The sequence below is a fragment of the Morchella sextelata genome (assembly GCF_020137385.1).
Source record: "Morchella sextelata strain SCLS chromosome Unknown scls_14, whole genome shotgun sequence".
Lineage (NCBI taxonomy): Eukaryota > Fungi > Ascomycota > Pezizomycetes > Pezizales > Morchellaceae > Morchella > Morchella sextelata.
In genome coordinates this window covers 1,004,562-1,027,476 of record NW_025408629.1, presented here as the reverse complement: position 1 = coordinate 1,027,476, position 22,915 = coordinate 1,004,562, and the positions used below count along the sequence as shown (strand labels likewise).

The following is a 22,915-nucleotide window of genomic DNA, read 5'->3' as shown; positions in this document are numbered from 1 at the left end:
ATTGCTTCAAGCAATCTGAGGATGGGTTTAAGACCCGAAACAGCTGGTCTGTCAGTGCTCTACCAAAGTTACATTTGCTACGAAGACACTTTCAAACCGCTACCAAAAACTACTACACATCATATCTGCTATAACTTCGCTTGGGAATAGAACCAAAGGATGCTTTGATCTTAGTAGTGCCCGAAGCTATTAGCTATGTTGAAAAGACAAAGAGAAACGAGTTCAGAACCCGCTGTTAAGCAAAGAAGGTTGGAACAGAGGCTTCCCTCCTTACCAGTACATGGAAAAAGACCTATATTGAAGGCAGGACTGTCATGGACGGTCAAAGGAAGGGATGAAGGCGCCCAAGGGTCTTTCCTGTTTGACACCGGTTGTACAGGAGCTATCCTCAACCAGAGTTTTGTCAGGAAACATGGAATTCCCTTAGTGCGGCGGGATCAACCTCTGACAATGTTTGATGCTCAAGGAGATGTCATGATGGGAGGAGGCGAGTATTACACTCACCCGGTCCGCATGACTATGGGAGATCATAAGGAGACACTCCGATGGGAAGTGGCTAGTTTGGAAGAAGGAATGACCGGTTACCTGCCAATTAGTTGGGCTAGGAAGCATAACCCGGATATCAATTGTGAACTCAACACCATGAGCTGGAGGAGTGACTACTGCAAGCAGAATTGTCTCCCAGCGGCCACCAAGATTGAACTGATCTCTCCATACCAGATGCTGGAAGAAGAAGAGACAGTCTATCAATTGGTTGGTTCAGTATGGCATGATGAGGACGGAGGTGATATTTCTGAGAAAATACACCACCTATACCGGGAATGGGCTGATGTGTTCAGTCAAGAGAAAATTGGGGAAATGCCGTCGCATTCCCATAATGATTTGAAAATCAAACTCTTGCCTGCCACCGCTCCCCCATTTGGCCCGCTATACCCTTGTTCCGCTCCAGAGTTGAAGGCCCTCCGAGAGTACCTGGACAAAGAATTGGCCTCAGGAAAGATCTCTAGATCTAATAGCCCCGCTGCGGCGCCCATATTGTTCATTCCTAAGAAGGATGGGACATTGCGGATTTGTGTGGATTACAGAGGTTTGAACAAGGTCACTGTCAAGGACAAGTACCCGCTGCCTATCATGAGTGAGCTCAGAGACAGGTTGTTCAAGGCCAAGCTCTTCACAAAGATAGACCTGAAGAACGGCTTCAATTTGATCAGGATAGCCGAAGGTGATGAGTGGAAAACCGCTTTCAGAACCCGCTATGGACTGTATCAGTATAATGTGATGCCTGTTACGGGCGGCATGCCAAGCATTTACGAGAAAAAGGCTAGTAGATACCCCAATACCCTCTGCACGCTAACGTCAACTCTGGACCACACCCGCGGGGTGTGGTGCGACCAATATACGACCAAAACACGGAGTCATAAAAAACACGTTTTCGACCCCAATAATAACCCCCGGAGCGTCAAACCGCCGGAGGGGAGTGCGTTGGTACCGGTGGATATATGAGGGACAGCTGGAAGCAATCGGATCGAAGATCGGATCACTCGGAGCGAATCGGCGCAAGCCACCAGCCGACCGAGTACCTATCGGCTGTACCTATGGGCATGAGAGGACTCTGCTATGTGGGAAAGCGATGTGGGAAGAGGCCTGAGTAGGTAGCCTTGCCGTCCGAGACCTACGAGTAGCCGACGCTGACGATTATCCACCAGACGGCCGATGGAGAGGAAACATCGACAGGGAAACGTGCATTAGAGTGGGTAAATAGGTTGAGGGGTTTTCAGCGGGGTTAGGAGTTTGGGTTACGGACTTAGGAGTTAAATGTTCTTGGTTGTTTTTCAGGGTCTCGGGCAGGCCCCGAGTGTATTCTGTATTATTAGTAGACTGGGTCCTCGAGACATAAGCGAGGGATATAAATACAGTGTCATTCACTGACTAGCCAAAGCATTTATCGGCGAAATCAGAGTCTTAACAATATAAATCGTTGATACGCGAGTTACAACTTTATTTGACTATACTTTTGAAATTACTTTACTCTATCGTGACTTCGAACTCTACCTGAACTATTACGTCGAAGACGGTCGAATATTATACGCTAACTCTAGTGAATCTTTGTTGATAACGTAGCTCGCGGGGCCCGTATCGGATCAGGGAGATTCATACTCGACGTTGACTGAAGAGACCTTGGAGACTTCTACCTTTGTAGCTGTTAGCCGAACTCTGAGCTCTGCGTAGTGTACTCTTGTGATCTGGTACGCATCCCTCACAGATATCAACTCTATTCCGAGATGCATACAGCGGACTGGTGGTAGAATATGCAGGAAAGACTTCCTACCGGGGCCACGATTGTCCCGATTATCTGCAGCTCCGACGTCACGCATCTGACAAACTTCTCTGGAGACAAGAAGACCTGGCCGATATATATGACGATAGGCAATATACCGGGAAAAGTACGATCCAAGCTGTCGACCAACGCGCATTTGCTACTCGCACTATTGCCAATACCTCCTAAGATAATTGGCGACGTGACGTCAAAGGGGAGACTCCGGTCCTGGGCGGCGGAGACGCTGAGGAGAGTCATGTCAGTTATACTGGAGCCTCTGCTGCACTTTGACCAAAGGCTCGGCATCTTAATGGGCTGCTCAGACGGGTACTAGAGACGTTGTTGGCCGATTCTGACGGCATGGCTTTCGGACCACATGGAGAGCTGCAATATTCTGAATACCAAGTTCAACTTGTACCCCAAGTGCGAGATACCCGTCAATAGACTGGGCGAATACGAAGCTGAACCGCTCAAGACCTACCCTCGTTATCAGGACGAATACAAGAGAATGTATCGTCAGTACAGGGCGCTGAAGGTACTGGAGAATCCGACGAGAGACGAAAGGCGGGAGCTGAAGACGCTGACCAAGTGGTTCGATTCTCGTGGTTTACGACCTCTGTACAACCCTTTCTGGAATCTCCTCTTCGTCCAAACCTACGACCTCCATAAGCCAGACATGCTGCATGTTGTATACTTGGGAATCCTGAAACATCTTATGGAGTGGCTGGAAGACTTCCTGAAGGAACATGGTCGTTTGGATGAATTCAAGGCCATATGGACGCGCATGCCACCTTACCCTGGATTTACCCCACCGACGAAGCTTTATCAAGCGGTCAGTCAATGGCAAGGGAAGGAGATGCGTAATTTTCAGAAAATAATCTTACCAGCCCTGGCGTCTGCCCTCAGGAATCCGTCATCTGCCCAGGCAGAGCCATTCAAGAAAGCCTTTCAATGCGTCCGGGCATTGGTCGACTGGGCACTAGTCGCCCAGCATCGTTCTCATAACGAGCTGACGATAGACATGTTGGATAGTTACCTAAAGGCTTTCCATAGGACGAAGGATATCTTCAGGAAATATCGCTCGACTAGAGAGACTGACAGACTTGTGGCGGAACGACGGAGGGAATTGCGCGGGGAATACGACGTCGAGTTAGCAGGCCTAAACGACTCTTTAGGCCAAAGACGAAGGGTTATCGCAGACCAAAGGCTAAATCTCCAGGCGGAAACCGACGAGATCTTGCGAGCAGAATCCCACTTCAACTTCCCCAAGATACACCTCATGGGCCATTTCGCAGAGCACATTCGTCAATACGGCAATATTCCGGACTATTCGACGGAGTCTTGCGAGTCAGCCCACAGGGATCAGATCAAAATACCGTATCGTCGGAGCAATCGCGTCGATCCCGCAATGCAGATACTTCGGACGTTTAACCGTGATTATACGTTTTCCATTTGCGAATTAAATCTTCTACAAATTGCCCGGGGCGGTTTTTCGACCACTGAGCTTGTCGGCAATCTCGACGTCTTAGAGCTACGTCTGAGGAGGAGGATGCAAGCTGCAAGACGGGATCTTAGAGACCCTCAGGACGACCCGGCGTTTCAAGCGCAGGATATCGCGCCATTGGTCTATTTACCAAGCGACACCAGGGTGGAGAAGAGGTGGGTCAAGTGCCCGGTCAAATTAACAAATGTCGGTAGTGTAGATATCGCAGGTGCTACAAAGAGACTGGGGTATTACATCCGGCGGTATTTCAGGAGGGAGCTATGTCTTGGATACGAAGATATGCCCGAAGACATCGATAGCTGGTGGGTAAACACATTCAAACAGCTCAATGTACCGGTTCCTTTGCACGGCGAGGGCGACGAGAGGACAATTCACACACTTCGTACGCCGGGAACGTCAGGTTATAGACGGGGAAACGCGCGCAACGACTGGGTCTGGTTTCGTCAAAAGCCGGCTGACCTGGACGCTTTGCAGGGTTTATGCCCAGCAAGACTGCTTGCGGTCTTTAAGCTCAGGGACCCAAGACGAAGGAGGGCCAGACTTCTGGCTGCGATACAACCATTGAAGCCGGGCTTCAATGGACACCCCAACGTCGACCACGGGCTAATAAGGGTATCATGCTGCTCAAGCTCTCTTGACGATATATGGGTAGTAAAAATAAAAAGCATTTTGGGCGCCGCTCATTTGGTGCCTGAGATGACGTCATCTATGAACAATAGATGGTTTATTAATAGTACGATCGATCTATCGAGATGCGGATTAATTTACTGAAGTAAGACGGGACGTTGGACTGAGTTTTTTATAATGATACTGACGACATGAACACCAGACAAGAGAATTTAGACAGGTGGACTTCTGACGATAGGTTTTGCGCAGGTGTGAGGGATGCGTACCAGACCACAAGAATACACTACGCAGAGCTCAGAGTTCGGCTAACAGCTACAAAGGTAGAAGTCTCCAAGGTCTCTTCAGTCAACGTCGAGTATGAATCTCCCTGATCCGATATGGGCCCCGCGAGCTACGTTATCAACAAAGATCCACTAGAGTTAGCGGATGGTATTCGACCGTCTTCAACGTGATAGTTCAGGTAGAGTACGAAGTCACGATAGAGTAAAGTATAAAGAATAATATAGTCAAATAAAGTTGTAACTCGCGTATCAACGATTTATATTGTGAAGACTCTGATTTCGCCGATGATGGTTTGGCTAGTCAGTGAATGACACAGTATTTATATCCCTCGCTTATGTCTCGAGGACCCAGTCTACTAATAATACAGAATACACTCGGGGTCTGCCCGAGACCCTGAAAAACAACCAAGAACATTTAACTCCTAAGTCCGTAACCCAAACTCCTAAACCCGCTGAAACCCTTCAACCTATTTACCCACTCTAATGCACGCTTCCCTGTCGATGTTTCCTCTCCATCGGCCGTCTGGTGGGTAATCGTCAGCGTCGGCTACTCGTAGGTCTCGGACGGCAAAGCTACCTACTCAGGCCTCTTCCCACATCGCTTTCCCACATAGCAGAGTCCTCTCATGCCCATAGGTACCGCCGATAGGTACTCGGTCGGCTGGTGGCTTGCGCCGATTCGCTCCGAGTGATCCGATCTTCGATCCGATTGCTTCCAGCTGTCCCTCATATATCCACCGGTACCAAAGCACTCCCCTCCGGCGGTTTGACGCTCCGGGGGTTATTATTGGGGTCGAAAACGTGTTTTTTATGACTCCGTGTTTTGGGCGTATATTGGTCGCACCACACCCCGCGGGTGCGGTCCAGAGTTGACGTTAGCGTGCAGAGGGTATTGGGGTATCTACTAGCCTTTTTATAAATGCTTGGCATGCCCGTAACAGCTTACCCCCCTTCCAGGGTGTCACGTCTCGGGACATCTTCTGACAGACTATGGTTCCAGTAAACCTGCCCCACATATCACCCGCGGTGTCTGTGGAGGGGAAGGACTTAGCCCCGTAGGGTACCTCTATAGTCTCAGGCGTTGGTCCTTCACGGCCTTGGGGTTCCTTCGATGAAAGTCGCGAACTAGGTCAAGTACCTCCTCTGTTACGGGCATGCCAAGTATTTACGGGAGTGAGAGAAAAGGCTAGTAGATACCCCAATACCCTCTGTACGCTAATATCAACTCTTGACCACACTCGCGAAAGTTTGGTGCGACCAAATTACGACCAAAAACCCAGAGTCATAAAAAACACGTTTTCGACCCCAATAATAACCCCCGGAGCGTCAAACCGCCGGAGGGGAGTGTTTTGGTACCGGTGGATATATGAGGGACAGCTGGAATCAATCGGATCGAAGATCGGACCGCTCGGAGCGAATCGGCGCAAGCTGCCAGCCGACCGAGTACCTATCGGCGGTACCTGTGGGCATGAGAGGACTCTGCTATGTGGGAAAGCGATGTGGGAAGAGGCCTGAGTAGGTAGCCTTGCCGTCCGAGACCTCCGAATAGCCGACGCTGACGATTATCCACCAGACGGCCGATGGAGAAGAAACATCGACAGGGAAACGTGCATTAGAGTGGATAAATAGGTTAAGGGGTTTTAGTGGATTTAGGAGTTTGGGTTACGGACTTAGGAGTTAAATGTTCTTGGTTGTTTTTCAGGGTCTCGGGCATGCCCCGAGTGTATTCTGTATTATTAGTAGACTGGGTCCTCGAGACATAAGCGAGGGATATAAATACTGTGTCATTCACTGACTAGCCAAACCATTATCGGCGAAATCAGAGTCTTAACAATATAAATCGTTGATACGCGAGTTACAACTTTATTTGACTATACTTTCGGAAATACTTTATTCTATCGTGACTTCGAACTCTACCTGAACTATTACGTCGAAGACGGTCGAATACCACCGCTAACTCTAGTGAATCTTTGTTGATAACGTAGCTCGCGGGGCCGTATCGGATCAAGGGGAATCATACTCGACGTTGACTGAAGAGACCTTGGAGACTTCTACCTTTGTAGCTGTTAGCCGAACTCTGAGCTCTGCGTAGTGTACTCTTGTGGTCTGGTACGCATCCCTCACATCCTCATTCATAGTGTCTATGACTTGATACGTGCAGTCGCTCATCGAATAGCCCCGCCATTTCACCAGGTATTCCACTAATCCTCTCCTACTTTTCCGGCTTCCCACAATACTTTCCACTTCATACAGGACTTCTCCTTCCTTATCGACGTTTTCGGGAGTTGGGGGACGTTGTTCACGGCCTGGGATACTGCTCTGTCTGTAACGTTCCAAGAGTTCAATATGGAAAACGTTGTGGATTTTGACTTGCGGTGGCAGTTCCAATTCGCAGGCTCGTTTACCGGCTAGTCGGACAATTTTAAATGGGCCGAGTTTCTTATGATCGAGTTTCTTGGTAGAACGTCGTGTCTTGATGTTGGTCGCGTTGAGCATAACCATGTCTCCCATCTTGAAGTTAGGCGGTTCATCCCTTTTCCGATCATAGTATTTCCCCATCTTCTCCCTGGTGTCTGTTAAGCGAGCGAGAGCAGAATCATGAACTCCTCGAATGAAGTGAGCGTACAGGTCACTGGTTGGGTTGACCACTTCGGCTTCTGTCGGCCAGTTGGTTCTTGGGTTGTAACCGTAATTGGTATAGAACGGAGATTGACCCGTGGCGGTGGTAACCGAGTTGTTGTAAGCATACTCCGCCAATGGGAGTAGCTCTGCCCAATCATCTTGCTCGTAGTTGCAGAATGCTCGTAGATAATGCTCGAGGGTTTGGTTGACTCGCTCTGTTTGCCCATCGGTCTGAGGGTGGAAAGCCGTACTCATTCTTATCCTCACGTCCAATAATTCCATAAGGGATGCCCAAAAGCTTGAAGTAAACTTGGCGTCCCTGTCGGAAACTATATCAAGAGGCAGCCCATGGAGTCGCCAGATTTGACCGAGGAATATCTTCGCTAGATCCTGCGCGGTCGTTTCTGCTACTAGGGGGATAAAATGCGACATCTTCGAGAACCTATCGACTACTACCCAAATTTGATTGTATCCCTTTGATTCCGGTAACTGCACGATGAAGTCCATCGATATCGATTGCCAGACAGAATGTGGCGTGGACAGTGGTAGAAGCGCACCGTATTTCTTGTGGCGGCTGGGTTTGTTGCGCTGGCACTCATCACATGACCGAACGTAATCATCAATCCACTCGTTCATTTTTGGCCAATAGAAGTTGCGCGTAATAAGTTCCAAAGTTTTGTCTTGTCCAAAGTGTCCTGCCACCTTTGAGTCGTGTTCTGCCTGCGCGATTCGGATCTTGATACGGTCATCTGCCGGAATGTAGAGTCGGTTCTTATAGAAGAGTAGCCCGTCTTTCTCAGCAATATCCTTCATTTCCCCCAGCTTCTCTCCCTGCTCAATTCTCTCTTTCAATCCTACCTGTAACGGAGCCATTTCAACTGTCTGGTGTATGAGTACACACAGGGCCCGGTTACATGCTGAGAGTTATTGTTAGAAGCCAGTTACACGGTGATATGCAAGTACCGGCAGTGTGGTTAGCTACCAGCTGTTAGAGTAACTACATTCCGGGCGCTAGGAAGAGGATCTATTCATGGGAGCAATGACTGACGAGTCTATGCCTCGCCAGTGACTAGAAGACCGGCCAGAGTGAAGCTCTGATTGACCGGTGATCCTCTGTATCCTCGGTGCATTGTAAGTCCGCCGAAGGGCAGGGACTATGCTAGGGAAGTCTACAATAAGCGAAAGCTCTACAGCAATGATTAAGCTTACACCTGAGCGGCAGCTCATTCATGCAGGTCCTCAGTTGTGTGGCAACCAAGGCTGCAGGTGTTACAAAGGCTTTGACTAAGGGTGGTTGCCTTGGGTATCGGAAACACCTGCTGACGCTTAGAGAAAAGCGGGGTAGCGGTGGTATTGTTTCCGGTACTGAGGGAAGGCCCACCGGAACTTAGTAAAGGAGTTAGGAGCAGAGAACAGAGGCCTTCGGAGTATAAGTACTCAGGTTCATTCCCGCCCTTCAGTCCTATTCTCTCCAGTCTTCATCAGAAAGAAAAACCAAGTTCTTATCGGTAGCAGAGCCCTTAAAGATTATTGAGTTCTAGCGATAGTATCTTTGAATAATCTGCAACCTGATTGTCTATCTTGCACGGCCGTCTCTATTCTATTCGATTCTATTTCTCTTAGAAAGGACCCCCGTTACAGATAATCTTTAAGGCTCAAGTCACCTTCAGATTATTCTTCCTCTACACAAAATGTCCGCCCTATCAGCTCCGGAAGTGCCTCTTCAGATTGAATGGCAGCCGGTGCCCCTCCAGCTTGATGCCAACGGGCAGACACAGCTTGTCAAGAAGCCCAGGACCGCTCTACAGACCTACATCCCCGGTTGCGAGCCTGCTTGGCAGGATACCGACGAGATTTCCGTCCAGCAGTTCTTCACAGAGCTCCAGACCTACCTCCAGCACAGCCTGCAGAATCAGTTGACCCGGGGCAGTCAGGCCCTACTCCTTGTACAAGAGCGCCAGGCAGCACAGAATGCTCTGATGGCGGAAGCTCTTGAGTACATGAGAATGGAGGTCAACTCTGTTCAGGAAGAACTCCGGAAGTATGTGGAGAAAGATGAGCTCAATGCCGATGCCATGGAGATTGAGTGGACAAACCCGGCTACTCCACCGGACTTTGTGGCCGAGATACAGAGAGCCCTTGATGAAGGAAGACTGGTGGTGGCTAGGCCAGCAACTCCGGCACCAAATCTAGGCTCTAGGTCCTCGTCCAGGGCAGCTACCAGGACAATGCAGCGGAAGACCAGCCCCTTTGCAGCATTTCCGGTCCGATCCACTAGGAGAGTTATCCCTATTGTGCAGCCAGCGGTGGGGGCTTCACCCTTACCACCTAGCCGCTTCGGTGGAACACATCCACTTCTTGGAGGAGCCGACCGATCCTTTGACTATGAAGGAGAGTTCTTCTCAGGTGCAGGCAGGGTGTAACGGAGCCATTTCAACTGTCTGGTGTATGAGTACACACAGGGCCCGGTTACATGCTGAGAGTTATTGTTAGAAGCCAGTTGCACGGTGATATGCAAGTACCGGCAGTGTGGTTAGCTACCAGCTGTTAGAGTAACTACATTCCGGGCGCTAGGAAGGGGACCTATTCATGGGAGCAATGACTGACGAGTCTATGCCTCGCCAGTGACTAGAAGACCGGCCAGAGTGAAGCTCTGATTGCCCGGTGATCCTCTGTATCCTCCGAGCATTGTAAGTCCGCCGAAAGGCAGGAACTATGCTAGGGAAGTCTACAATAAGCGAAAGCTCTACAGCAATGATTAAGCTTACACCTGAGCGGTAGCTCATTCATGCAGGTCCTCGGTTGTGTGGCAACCAAGGCTGCAGGTGTTACAAAGGCTTTGACTAAGGGTGGTTGCCTTGGGTATCGGAAAACACCCGCTGACGCTTAGAGAAAAGCGGGGTAGCGGTGGTATTGTTTCCGGTACTGAGGAGAGGCCCACCGGAACTTAGTAAGGAGTTAGGAGCAGAGAATAGAGGCCTTCGGAGTATAAGTACTCAGGTTCATTCTCGCCCTTCAGTCCTATTCTCTCGAGTCTTCATCAGAAAGAAAAACAAAAGTTCTTATCGGTAGCAGAGCCCTTAAAGATTATTGAGTTCTAGCGATAGTATCTTTGAATAATCTGCAACCTGATTGTCTATCTTGCACGGCCGTCTCTATTCTATACAAATCTATTTCTCTTAGAAAGGACCCCCGTTACAGATAATCTTTAAGGCTCAAGTCACCTTCAGATTATTCTTCCTATATACAAAAATGTCCGCCCTCTCAGCTCCGGATGCGCCCCTGCAGATTGAATGGCAGCCGGTGCCCCTCCAGCTTGATGCCACTGGGCAGACACAGCTTGTCAAGAAGCCCAGGACCGCTTTACAGACCTACATCCCCGGTTGCGAGCCTGCTTGGCAGGATACCGACGAGATTTCCGTCCAGCAGTTCTTCACAGAGCTTCAGACCTACCTCCAGCACAGCCTGCAGAATCAGTTGACCCGGGGCAGTCAGGCCCTACTCATTGTACAAGAGCGCCAGGCAGCACAGAATGCTCTGATGGCGGAAGCTCTTGAGTACATGAGAATGGAGGTCAACTCTGTTCAGGAAGAACTCCGGAAGTATGTGGAGAAAGATGAGCTGAATGCCGATGCCATGGAGATTGAGTGGACAAACCCGGCTACTCCACCGGACTTTGTGGCCGAGATACAGAAAGCCCTTGATGAAGGAAGACTGGTGGTGGCCAGACCAGCAACTCCGGCACCAAATCCAGTCTCCAGGTCCTCTTCCAGAGCAGCTACCAGGACAATGCAGCGGAAGGCCAGCCCCTTTGCAGCATTTCCGGTCAGATCCACTAGGAGAGTTATTCCTATTGTGCAGCCAGCGGTGGGAGCTTCACCCTTACCACCTAGCCGCTTCGGTGGGGTACACCCACTCCTTGGAGGAACTGATCGATCCTTTGACTATGAAGGAGAGTTCTTCTCAGGTGCAGGCCGAGGACCTCCCAGTCCACTAGCCAGGAACCCGGGAAGGTTCACCATGTCTGGGGCCGCTCAACCAGCAGCAACCTCACCTTTGGCCAGCAATCCGGCACCAGTAGCACCTGTGGCCCCTCCTGCTGCGGCCGCCGCTCCCCCTCCAGCTCAGGCACAGGGAGGAAGTGGTGGAAATCAGAACCCTCCACCCCCAGCAGCCCGCGCTCCCGCTCCAGGAGATTCAGACAGTTCAGACTCGGAACCAGAAGGTGGTGATAGGAGAGGATGGCGGAGATATCTTAAGAAGAAGTTGGAGAAGCAACAGAAGGACTTGTTTGCTATTATGTCCCAGCAGTATCAACCTCCGGCCACCTCCCACCCTTCTACTTCCACTAGGGCCAGAGAACCAAAGGCACCACCACCTTCCAAATTCCAGGGCAAAGCGGAGCAAGTGGAGACCTTCATCCGGCAATGTGAGAATGTGTTCTCCATTGAGAGCCTGTCATTTACCTCTGAGGAGGTTAAGATCCGATATGCAGGCAACTTGATGGAAGGTGAGGCAGCGATCCGATGGTATGAGGCATACCACAATTCAATTGATCAAGCCTCTGCCAACCGTCTTGCTGGAATACCGGTGCAGTTGGATCAGAGATGGAAGCATTGGGATTCCTTTGTGGATGCTTTTAGAGCTGCCTTCGGTGAAGCCATCTCTAGAGATGATGCTGTAGCCCAATGGAATACCCTCACCCACACAGCTCGAGGAGGAATAGACCTCTTCCTGAATACTATCATTCAGCTGATGTGGAAGACTGGCTATGAGGGTCAGTTGGTGGATGATAAGATTCATAATTCCCTCCTCCCGGACCTAGGTATGAGTTGGGCTCTTTTTAATCCCAAGCCAAAGTCCTTGATGGAGCGGATAGCTGCTCTAAGAGAGTTAGGGCACACCCATGAGAGGTACCAAGGGATGGCAGCTGAGAAAGCGCACCCTCGGACCAAGAAAGATCCTCCCGCTCAGAAGGACCAGCAGCCTAAGAGGAAAAGAGAAGCTGCGAGCTCCTCTGGACCTCAGAAGACTCCTGGACCTAAGGACAAAGCGGTGGAACTGAAGGGTATCCCGGGGGATATTCTAGAAGAAAGAAGGAAAGCAGAAGTATGCTTGAAGGTATGACCTTCCGGTACTCCCTATTGGTAGAGTGCATAGACTGACTTGTGCAATAGTGCGGCAAGTCCAGACACAAATGGACCGATTGTTGGTCCAAGGAACCTACTGTTGTTCGAGTAGCAGCAGTGAGGGTACAAAAGCGGAAAAGAGGGAATGGCAAGTCCAACTCTCAGAAGAAGGCTAAAGTGGCTGCTGTAGTAGCAGAGGATCCACTTATTGTACTCCCGGAGGTTACGGAAGATTTTGTTTTGCAGCCTGAGCAAGACTCGGACAATGAAATCCTCTGGTAGAAAAGTGTCTGTTTGGGTCTATGTTTACTAGTTTTCTTTTATATGGGATTTGGGTTTCTATGTTTCTCTTGAATAAATTATGATTGTGTTTCCGCCTATTTGATTGCTCCAAGCACTCTGAGGATGGGTTTAAGACCCGAAACAGCTGGTCTGTCAGTGCTCTACCAAAGTTACATTTGCTACAAAGACACTTCCAAACCGCTACCAAAAAATTACCACACATCATACCCGCTATATTACCGCTTGGGAATAGAACCAAAGGATCTTTGATCTTAGTAGTGCCCGAAGCTATTAGCTATGCTGAAAAGACAAAGAGAAACGAGTCCAGAATCCGCTGTTAAGCAAAGAAGGTTGGAACAGAGGCTTCCCTCCTTACCAGTACATGGAAAAAGACCTATACTGAAGGCAGGACTGTCATGGACAGTCAAAGGAAAGGATGAAGGCGCCCAAGGGTCTTTCCTGTTTGACACCGGTTGTACAGGAGCAATCCTCAACCAGAGTTTTGTCAGGAAGCATGGAATTCCCTTAGTGCGGCGGGATCAACCTCTGACAATGTTTGATGCTCAAGGAGATGTCATGATGGGAGGAGGCGAGTATTACACTCACCCGGTCCGCATGATTATGGGAGATCATAAGGAGACACTCCGATGGGAAGTGGCTACTTTGGAAGAAGGAATGACCGGTTACCTGCCAATTAGTTGGGCTAGGAAGCATAACCCGGACATCAACTGGGAACTCAACACCATGAGCTGGAGAAGTGACTACTGTAAGCAGAATTGTCTCCCAGCGGCCACCAAGATTGAACTGATCTCTCCATACCAAATGTTGGAAGAAGAAGAGACAGTCTATCAATTGGTTGGTTCAGTATGGCATGATGAGGACGGAGGTGATATTGCTGAGAAAATACACCACCTATACCGGGATTGGGCTGATGTGTTCAGTCAAGAGAAGATTGAGGAAATGCCGCCGCATTCCCATAATGATTTAAAGATCAAACTCTTGCCTGGGACCGCTCCCCCATTTGGCCCACTGTACCCATGTTCCGCTCCAGAGTTGAAGGCCCTCCGAGAGTACCTGGACAAAGAATTGTCTTCAGGAAAGATCTCTAGATCTAATAGCCCTGCTGCGGCGCCCATACTGTTCATTCCTAAGAAGGATGGGACATTGCGAATTTGTGTGGACTACAGAGGATTGAACAAGGTCACTGTCAAGGACAAGTACCCGCTGCCTATCATGAGTGAGCTCAGAGACAGGTTGTTCAAGGCCAAGATCTTCACAAAGATAGACCTGAAGAACGGCTTCAATTTGATCAGGATAGCTGAAGGTGATGAGTGGAAAACCGCTTTCAGAACCCGCTATGGACTGTATCAGTATAATGTGATGCCATTTGGTCTATGCAATGCCCCCTCAGCCTTCCAGGCAATGATCAATGATGTGCTAAAGGAACTACTGGATGAAGGAGTGGTTGTCTACATCGACGACATCCTCATCTACTCGGAGACTGAGAAGGAGCATGAGCTACTGGTCAAGAAGGTATTACAGAAGCTTAGGGAAGCAAAACTCTGTGCTTCGATCAATAAGACATCCTTCCATGTCCGAGAAGTAGAATACCTAGGCTATCACATCTCGGAAGAAGGAGTATCTATGTCAGAAGACAAGGTGGAGGCAGTTAAGGAATGGCCGGTCCCTGAGAATATCAAGGCAGTACAAGCATTCCTCGGATTTGCAAACTTCTATCGCCGCTTTATTGAAGGCTTCAGTAAAGTCTGCAAACCATTAACTGACCTCCTGCAAAAAGACAAGAAATGGTATTGGACGGCAGCACATGAGCAGGCCTTTGAAGAACTCAAGAGGCTGTTCACAAGCGCTCCAATCCTCCTTCATTTTGACCCTAGTAGGAGAACGGTGGTCGAGACAGATGCCAGTGATTTTGCCAAGGGAGCGGTGCTCTCTCAGTATGGGGATGATGGGAAGCTACATCCGGTGGCATTCTATTCTAAGAAGTTCTCCCCCGCCGAGATCAACTACGACATTCATGATAAGGAAATGGGAGCTATTGTAGCCTCTTTCCGGGAATGGGAACACATGCTCAAATCTTGTGAGCAAGAGATCACGGTTTTCACAGACCACAAGAACTTGGAGTATTTTAATTCTACCAAGGTTCTCACTAGGCGGCAAGCTAGATGGTCCGAGGACCTAGCAGGCTATAATTTCAAAGTTGTCTACAGACCGGGAGAAAAGAATGGCAAGACTGATGTGCTATCTAGGCGCTGGGATCACCGCCTTGGAGAGGGAGGTGAAACTCTGCAGCCGGAGCCACAGATCTTTTTTAGGCCAGGTCAATTGGTTCTGGATCCTGCAAAGCTAGCGGCTGTCAGGGTGAATCAATTGCAGAATACATTCTTAGAGCGCCTATACACGGCTGCTAAAGAGGATAGTTTCTGGCAGGAATTGCACCGCTCTCTGGTTGAAAGGAAACCAAATTTGGACCAGAACTTGTCGGTCAAGAACGGTCTCATCTTCTACAAAAATAGATGGTATATACCCAAAGACAAGAAGCTTCAGATGGAAATACTGTCCGATACCCACGACTCTAAGGTGGCTGGTCATTTTGGCCAATTTAAGACACTAGAGCGGGTGAAAAACAACTTCTTTTGGCCCAACATGGATAAGGATGTTGAGGAATATGTCCGGAGCTGTGACAGCTGCCAGAGGAATAAGACCTCAAGACACAAGAAGTTTGGTATGCTCCAACCGTTGGAGATACCCTATCGGCCATGGACTTCCATCTCTATGGACTTCATTGTGGGATTACCGGAATCTAGTGGGTTTACAAAGATCTGGGTAATAGTGGACCGCTTTTCGAAAATGGCACACTACATCCCTCTTCCTACCCTCAATAAAACGGAAGATTTGGCTAAGTTGTTCTTGAAGGAAGTTTGGAGACTCCATGGTTTACCTGATGATATAGTCTCGGACAGAGATAGCAGGTTCATTTCTCACTTTTGGCAATCTCTCATGAGTCTCCTCAATGTGAAGCTGAAGATGTCCACATCTTTCCACCCACAAACGGACGGTCAAACAGAAAGAGTTAACCAGACCCTGGAACATTACTTGCGGAGTTATTGTTCATATCAACAGGATGACTGGGCAGAACTCTTGCCTTTGGCAGAGTATGCATATAACTCGGCGGTCTCTGAGTCTACCAAAGTATCGGCTTTCTATGCCAACTATGGATATGAACCCAGGACCAACTGGCCGGCCCCAAAGGAAGGAGTACAATGGAACAATCCAGCGAGCGAGGTCATGATATCTCAATGGGAATCTATCTGGCAGGCTATGAATGCCAGCTTGGGTAAAGCTAGATTAAGGATGGCCCGGTGGTATGATACTCATGCCCTGGCACCGCCTGAAATCAAGCCCGGAGATGAAGTTATGCTAGACCGGCGCAATGTGCAAACAAAGCGGCCTTTGGGAAAATTGGATCAGAAGAAGATGGGACCTTTTAAGGTCTTAGAAGCTATTGGTACCCGTGCCTACAAGCTCTCTCTTCCCCCCCAAATGGGAATCCACCCGGTCTTTCATGTCTCTCTTTTGGAACCTTACAGAGCACCGGTAGATCCTGAGAGAAGAGTTCCATTACCGGAACCTGAAGAGATTGAAGGAGAACAGAACTGGGTTGTCCGAGAGGTAGCTGATAGCCGGGTCAATAAGAAAAGGAGACTAGTGGAATACCTAGTGCTATGGGAAGGGTATGAAAACGAGGATGCTACATGGGAACCTTGGGAGCATCTCAAGAAGAGTGCTGAAGAAGCCCTTCTGGATTTCCATATGAGGTATCCTAAGAAACCCAGAGACAAGCGGATTGTTGGGGTGTAGTTTGTTTTCCTTCAGGTTTTCGTTCTTTGCATATCACGGAGTTTCTTGTCACATAGATTGGATGGTAATAGAATGGTTATAGATCTCGGAGACCAAGATCCTGGAAGAGGGGAGTGGTGTAACGGAGCCATTTCAACTGTCTGGTGTATGAGTACACACAGGGCCCGGTTACATGCTGAGAGTTATTGTTAGAAGCCAGTTGCATGGTGATATGCAAGTACCGGCAGTGTGGTTAGCTACCAGCTGTTAGAGTAACTACATTCCGGGCGCTAGGAAGGGGACCTATTCATGGGAGCAATGACTGACGAGTCTATGCCTCGCCAGTGACTAGAAGACCGGCCAGAGTGAAGCTCTGATTGCCCGGTGATCCTCTGTATCCTCCGAGCATTGTAAGTCCGCCGAAAGGCAGGAACTATGCTAGGGAAGTCTACAATAAGCGAAAGCTCTACAGCAATGATTAAGCTTACACCTGAGCGGTAGCTCATTCATGCAGGTCCTCGGTTGTGTGGCAACCAAGGCTGCAGGTGTTACAAAGGCTTTGACTAAGGGTGGTTGCCTTGGGTATCGGAAAACACCCGCTGACGCTTAGAGAAAAGCGGGGTAGCGGTGGTATTGTTTCCGGTACTGAGGAGAGGCCCACCGGAACTTAGTAAGGAGTTAGGAGCAGAGAATAGAGGCCTTCGGAGTATAAGTACTCAGGTTCATTCTCGCCCTTCAGTCCTATTCTCTCGAGTCTTCATCAGAAAGAAAAACAAAAGTTCTTATCGGTAGCAGAGCCCTTAAAGATTATTGAGTTCTAGCGATAGTATCTTTGAATAATCTGCAACCTGATTGTCTATCTTGCACGGCCGTCTCTATTCTATACAAATCTATTTCTCTTAGAAAGGACCCCCGTTACACAGAGGACCTCCTAGTCCGCTAGCCAGGAACCCAGGAAGGTTTACCATGTCTGGGGCTGCTCAACCAGCAGCAACCTCACCACTGGCCAGCAACCCGGCACCAGTAGCACCTGTGGCACCTCCTGCTGCGGCCGCCGCTCCCCCTCCAGCCAATGTACAGGGTGGAAGTGGTGGGAACCAGAACCCTCCGCCTCCCGCGGCCCGCGCTCCCGCTCCAGGAGACTCAGACAGTTCTGACAGTTCAGACTCGGAACCAGAAGGTGGTGATAGAAGAGGCTGGCGGAGATATCTTAAGAAGAAGTTGAAGAAGCAACAGAAGGATCTGTTTGCTATGATGTCCCAGCAGTACCAACCTCCGGCCACCCCTCACCCTTCTACTTCTACCAGGGCCCGAGAGCCAAAGGCACCACCCCCCTCCAAGTTCCAAGGCAAAGCGGAGCAAGTGGAGACCTTCATCCGGCAATGCGAGAATGTGTTCTCCATTGAGAGCCTGTCCTTTACCTCTGAGGAGGTTAAGATCCGATATGCAGGCAACTTGATGGAAGGAGAGGCAGCGATCCGATGGTATGAGGCATACCACAACTCAATTGATCAAGCCTCCGCCAACCGCCTTGCTGGAATACCGGTGACTTTGGATCTGAGATGGAAGCGCTGGGATTCCTTTGTGGATGCTTTTAGAGCAGCCTTCGGTGAAGCCATCTCTAGAGATGATGCTGTAGCCCAATGGAATACTCTTACCCACACCGGAAAAGGAGGAATAGACCTCTTCCTGAATACCATTATTCAGCTGATGTGGAAGACTGGCTATGAGGGTCAGTTGGTGGATGACAAGATCAACAATTCCCTCCTTGCGGACCTAGGCATGAGTTGGGCTCTTTTTAATCCCAAGCCAAAGTCCTTGATGGAGCGGATAGCTGCTCTAAGAGAGTTAGGGCACACCCATGAGAGGTACCAAGGGATGGCAGCTGAGAAAGCGCCCCCTCGGACCAAGAAGGATCCTCCCGCTCAGAAGGACCAGCAGCCTAAGAGGAAAAGAGAAGCTGCGAGCTCCTCCGGACCTCAGAAGACTCCAGGACCTAAAGACAAAGCGGTGGAACTGAAGGGTATCCCGGGGGATATTCTAGAAGAAAGAAGGAAAGCAGAAGTATGCTTGAAGGTATGACCTTCCGGTACTCCCTATTGGTAGAGTGCATAGACTGACTTGTGCAATAGTGCGGCAAGTCCAGACACAAATGGACCGATTGTTGGTCCAAGGAACCTACTGTTGTCCGAGTGGCAGCAGTGAGAGTACAAAAGCGGAAAAGAGGGAATGGCAAGTCCAACTCTCAGAAGAAGGCTAAAGTGGCTGCTGTAGTAGCAGAAGATCCACTTGTTGTACTCCCGGAGGTTACAGAAGATTTTGTTTTTCAGCCTGAACAAGACTCGGACAATGAAATCATCTGGTAGAAAAAGTGTCTGTTTTAGTCTATGTTTACTAGTTTTCTTTTATATGGGTTTTTGGGTTTCTATGCTTTTCTTGAATAAATTATGATTGTGTTTCCGCCTATTTGATTGCTCCAAGCACTCTGAGGATGGGTTTAAGACCCGAAACAGCTGGTCTGTCAGTGCTCTACCAAAGTTATATTTGCTACAAGACACTTCCAAACCGCTACCAAAAAATTACCACACATCATACCTTCTATATTACCGCTTGGGAATAGAACCAAAGGATCTTTTGATCTTAGTAGTGCCCGAAGCTATTAGCTATGTTGAAAAGACAAAGAGAAACAAGTCCAGAATCCGCTGTTAAGCAAAGAAAGTTGGAACAGAGGCTTCCTTCTTTACCAGTACATGGAAAAAGACCTATACTGAAGGCAGGACTGTCATGGACGGTCAAAGGAAAGGATGAAGGCGCCCAAGGGTCTTTCCTGTTTGACACCGGTTGTACAGGAGCTATCCTCAACCAGAGTTTTGTCAGAAAACATGGAATTCCCTTAGTGAGGCGGGATCAACCTCTGACAATGTTTGATGCTCAAGGAGATATCATGATGGGAGGAGGCGAGTATTACACTCACCCGGTCCGCATGACTATGGGAGATCATAAGGAGACACTCCGATGGGAGGTGGCTACACTGGAAGAAGGAATGACCGGTTACCTGCCAATTAGTTGGGCTAGGAAGCATAACCCGGACATCAATTGGGAACTCAACACCATGAGCTGGAGGAGTGACTACTGCAAGCAGAATTGTCTCCCAGCGGCCACCAAGATTGAACTGATCTCTCCATACCAAATGTTGGAAGAAGAAGAGACAGTCTATCAATTGGTCGGTTCAGTATGGCATGATGAGGACGGAGGTGATATTGCTGAGAAAGTACATCACCTATACCGGGATTGGGCTGATGTGTTCAGTCAAGAGAAGATTGAGGAAATGCCGCCGCATTCCTATAATGATCTGAAGATCAAACTCTTGCCTGGGACCGCTCCCCCATTTGGCCCGCTATACCCATGCTCCGCTCCAGAGTTGAAGGCCCTCCGAGAGTACCTGGACAAAGAGTTGTCTTCAGGAAAGATCTCTAGATCGAATAGCCCTGCTGCGGCACCCATACTGTTCATTCCTAAGAAGGACGGGACTTTGCGGATTTGTGTGGATTATAGAGGTTTGAACAAGGTCACTGTCAAGGACAAGTACCCGCTGCCTATCATGAGTGAGCTCAGAGACAGGTTGTTCAAGGCCAAGATCTTCACAAAGATAGACCTGAAGAATGGCTTCAATTTGATCAGGATAGCCGAAGGTGATGAGTGGAAAACCGCTTTCAGAACCCGCTATGGACTGTATCAGTACAATGTGATGCCATTTGGCCTATGCAATGCTCCCTCCGCTTTCCAGGCAATGATCAATGATGTGCTAAAGGAACTACTGGATGAAGGAGTAGTTGTCTATATCGATGACATCCTCATCTACTCGGAGACTGAGAAAGAGCATGAGCTATTGGTCAAGAAGGTACTACAGAAGCTTAGGGAAGCTAAGCTCTGTGCCTCGATCAATAAGACATCCTTCCATGTCCGAGAAGTAGAATACCTAGGCTATCATATCTCGGAACAAGGAGTATCTATGTCAGAAGACAAGGTGGAGGCAGTTAAGGAATGGCCGGTCCCTGAAAATATCAAGGCAGTACAGGCATTCCTCGGATTTGCAAACTTCTATCGCCGTTTTATTGAAGGCTTCAGTAAAGTTTGCAAACCATTAACTGACCTCCTGCAAAAAGACAAGAAATGGTATTGGACGGCAGCACATGAGCAGGCCTTTGAAGAACTCAAGAGGCTGTTCACAAGCGCTCCAATCCTCCTTCATTTTGACCCTAGTAGGAGAACGGTGGTCGAGACAGATGCCAGTGATTTTGCCAAGGGAGCGGTGCTCTCTCAGTATGGGGATGATGGGAAGCTACATCCGGTGGCATTCTATTCCAAGAAGTTCTCCCCTGCTGAGATCAACTATGACATTCATGATAAGGAAATGGGAGCTATCGTAGCCTCTTTCCGAGAATGGGAACACATGCTCAAATCTTGTGAGCAAGAGATCACGGTTTTTACAGACCACAAGAACTTGGAGTACTTTAATTCTACCAAGGTTCTCACTAGGCGGCAAGCTAGATGGTCTGAAGACCTCGCAGGCTACAATTTCAAAGTTGTCTACAGACCGGGAGAAAAGAATGGCAAGACTGATGTGCTATCTAGGCGCTGGGATCACCGCCTTGGAGAGGGAGGTGAAACTCTGCAGCCGGAGCCACAGGTCTTTTTTAGGCCAGGTCAATTGGTTTTGGATCCTGCAAAGCTAGCGGCTGTCAGGGTGAATCAATTGCAGAATACATTCTTAGAGCGCCTATACACGGCTGCTAAAGAGGATAGTTTCTGGCAGGAATTGCACCGCTCCCTGGTTGAAAGGAAACCAAATTTGGACCAGAACTTGTCGGTCAAGAACGGTCTTATCTTCTACAAGAATAGATGGTATATACCCAAAGACAAGAAGCTTCAGATGGAAATACTGTCCGATACCCATGACTCTAAGGTGGCTGGCCACTTTGGCCAATTTAAGACACTTGAGCGGGTGAAAAACAACTTCTTTTGGCCCAACATGGATAAGGATGTTGAGGAATATGTCCGGAGCTGTGACAGCTGCCAGAGGAATAAGACCTCAAGACACAAGAAGTTTGGTATGCTCCAACCGTTGGAGATACCCTATCGGCCATGGACTTCCATCTCTATGGACTTCATTATGGGACTACCGGAATCTAGTGGGTTTACAAAGATCTGGGTAATAGTGGACCGCTTTTCGAAGATGGCACACTACATCCCTCTTCCTACCCTCAATAAAACGGAAGATTTGGCTAAATTGTTCTTGAAGGAAGTTTGGAGACTCCATGGTTTACCTGATGACATAGTCTCGGACAGAGATAGCAGGTTCATCTCTCACTTTTGGCAATCTCTCATGAACCTCCTCAATGTGAAGCTGAAGATGTCCACATCTTTCCACCCACAAACGGACGGTCAAACAGAAAGAGTTAATCAGACCCTGGAACATTACTTGCGGAGTTATTGTTCATATCAACAGGATGACTGGGCAGAACTCTTGCCTTTGGCAGAGTATGCTTATAACTCGGCGGTCTCTGAGTCTACCAAAGTATCGGCTTTCTATGCCAACTATGGATATGAACCCAGGACCAACTGGCCGGCCCCAAAGGAAGGAGTAGAATGGAACAATCCAGCAAGTGAGGTCATGATATCTCAATGGGAATCTATCTGGCAGGCTATGAACGCCAGCTTGGGTAAAGCTAGATTAAGGATGGCCCGGTGGTATGATGCTCATGCCCTGGCACCGCCTGAAATCAAGCCCGGAGATGAAGTTATGTTGGACCGGCGCAATGTGCAAACAAAGCGGCCTTTGGGAAAATTGGATCAGAAGAAGATGGGACCCTTTAAGGTCTTAGAAGCTATTGGTACCCGTGCCTACAAGCTCTCTCTTCCCCCCCAAATGGGAATCCACCCGGTCTTTCATGTCTCTCTTCTGGAACCTTACCGAGCACCGGTAGATCCTGAGAGAAGAGTTCCTGTACCGGAGCCAGAAGAGATTGAAGGAGAACAGAACTGGGTTGTCCGAGAAGTAGCTGACAGCCGGGTCAATAAGAAAAGGAGACGAGTGGAATACCTAGTGCTGTGGGAAGGATATGAAAACGAGGATGCTACATGGGAACCTTGGGAGCATCTCAAGAAGAGTGCTGAAGAAGCCCTTCGGGATTTCCATATGAGGTATCCTAAGAAACCCAAGGACAAGCGGATTGTTGGGGTGTAGATTATTTCCTTTGGGTTTTCATTTCCTTGCATATCACGGAGTTTCTTG

At 48.9% G+C, this 22,915-nt stretch overlaps 9 protein-coding genes across 9 annotated transcripts; 8 read left to right on the top strand and 1 right to left on the bottom strand.

The window, feature by feature from the left end:
- Window positions 1-4,650: 4,650 nt before the first annotated feature.
- H6S33_003133 (uncharacterized protein) lies at window positions 4,651-4,819 on the top strand (the record flags this gene model as incomplete). The annotated part of the gene is made up of 1 exon (XM_044834489.1): window positions 4,651-4,819. A coding segment is annotated over one exon (169 nt), but the record flags the coding sequence as incomplete, so codon positions are not given.
- A 1,914-nt stretch (window positions 4,820-6,733) lies between these two features.
- Window positions 6,734-8,224, bottom strand: H6S33_003132 (uncharacterized protein; the record flags this gene model as incomplete). The annotated part of the gene is made up of 1 exon (XM_044834488.1): window positions 6,734-8,224. One exon carries the CDS (start codon window positions 8,222-8,224, stop codon window positions 6,734-6,736), a length of 1,491 nt encoding a protein of 496 aa, XP_044692339.1.
- Window positions 8,225-9,042: 818 nt separating this feature from the next.
- On the top strand, window positions 9,043-9,774 carry H6S33_003131 (uncharacterized protein; the record flags this gene model as incomplete). The annotated part of the gene is made up of 1 exon (XM_044834487.1): window positions 9,043-9,774. The coding sequence occupies one exon, from the start codon at window positions 9,043-9,045 to the stop codon at window positions 9,772-9,774; it is 732 nt and encodes a 243-aa protein (XP_044692338.1).
- An 829-nt stretch (window positions 9,775-10,603) lies between these two features.
- H6S33_003130 (uncharacterized protein) lies at window positions 10,604-12,472 on the top strand (the record flags this gene model as incomplete). The annotated part of the gene is made up of 1 exon (XM_044834486.1): window positions 10,604-12,472. A coding segment is annotated over one exon (1,869 nt), but the record flags the coding sequence as incomplete, so codon positions are not given.
- A 56-nt stretch (window positions 12,473-12,528) lies between these two features.
- Window positions 12,529-12,762, top strand: H6S33_003129 (uncharacterized protein; the record flags this gene model as incomplete). Its single annotated transcript, XM_044834485.1, has 1 exon — window positions 12,529-12,762. A coding segment is annotated over one exon (234 nt), but the record flags the coding sequence as incomplete, so codon positions are not given.
- Window positions 12,763-13,059: 297 nt separating this feature from the next.
- On the top strand, window positions 13,060-16,641 carry H6S33_003128 (uncharacterized protein; the record flags this gene model as incomplete). The annotated part of the gene is made up of 1 exon (XM_044834484.1): window positions 13,060-16,641. One exon carries the CDS (start codon window positions 13,060-13,062, stop codon window positions 16,639-16,641), a length of 3,582 nt encoding a protein of 1,193 aa, XP_044692335.1.
- Window positions 16,642-17,586: 945 nt separating this feature from the next.
- On the top strand, window positions 17,587-18,696 carry H6S33_003127 (uncharacterized protein; the record flags this gene model as incomplete). The annotated part of the gene is made up of 1 exon (XM_044834483.1): window positions 17,587-18,696. A coding segment is annotated over one exon (1,110 nt), but the record flags the coding sequence as incomplete, so codon positions are not given.
- Window positions 18,697-18,752: 56 nt separating this feature from the next.
- H6S33_003126 (uncharacterized protein) lies at window positions 18,753-18,986 on the top strand (the record flags this gene model as incomplete). Its single annotated transcript, XM_044834482.1, has 1 exon — window positions 18,753-18,986. A coding segment is annotated over one exon (234 nt), but the record flags the coding sequence as incomplete, so codon positions are not given.
- A 299-nt stretch (window positions 18,987-19,285) lies between these two features.
- H6S33_003125 (uncharacterized protein) lies at window positions 19,286-22,867 on the top strand (the record flags this gene model as incomplete). Its single annotated transcript, XM_044834481.1, has 1 exon — window positions 19,286-22,867. One exon carries the CDS (start codon window positions 19,286-19,288, stop codon window positions 22,865-22,867), a length of 3,582 nt encoding a protein of 1,193 aa, XP_044692332.1.
- Between the last annotated feature and the right edge of the window lie 48 nt (window positions 22,868-22,915).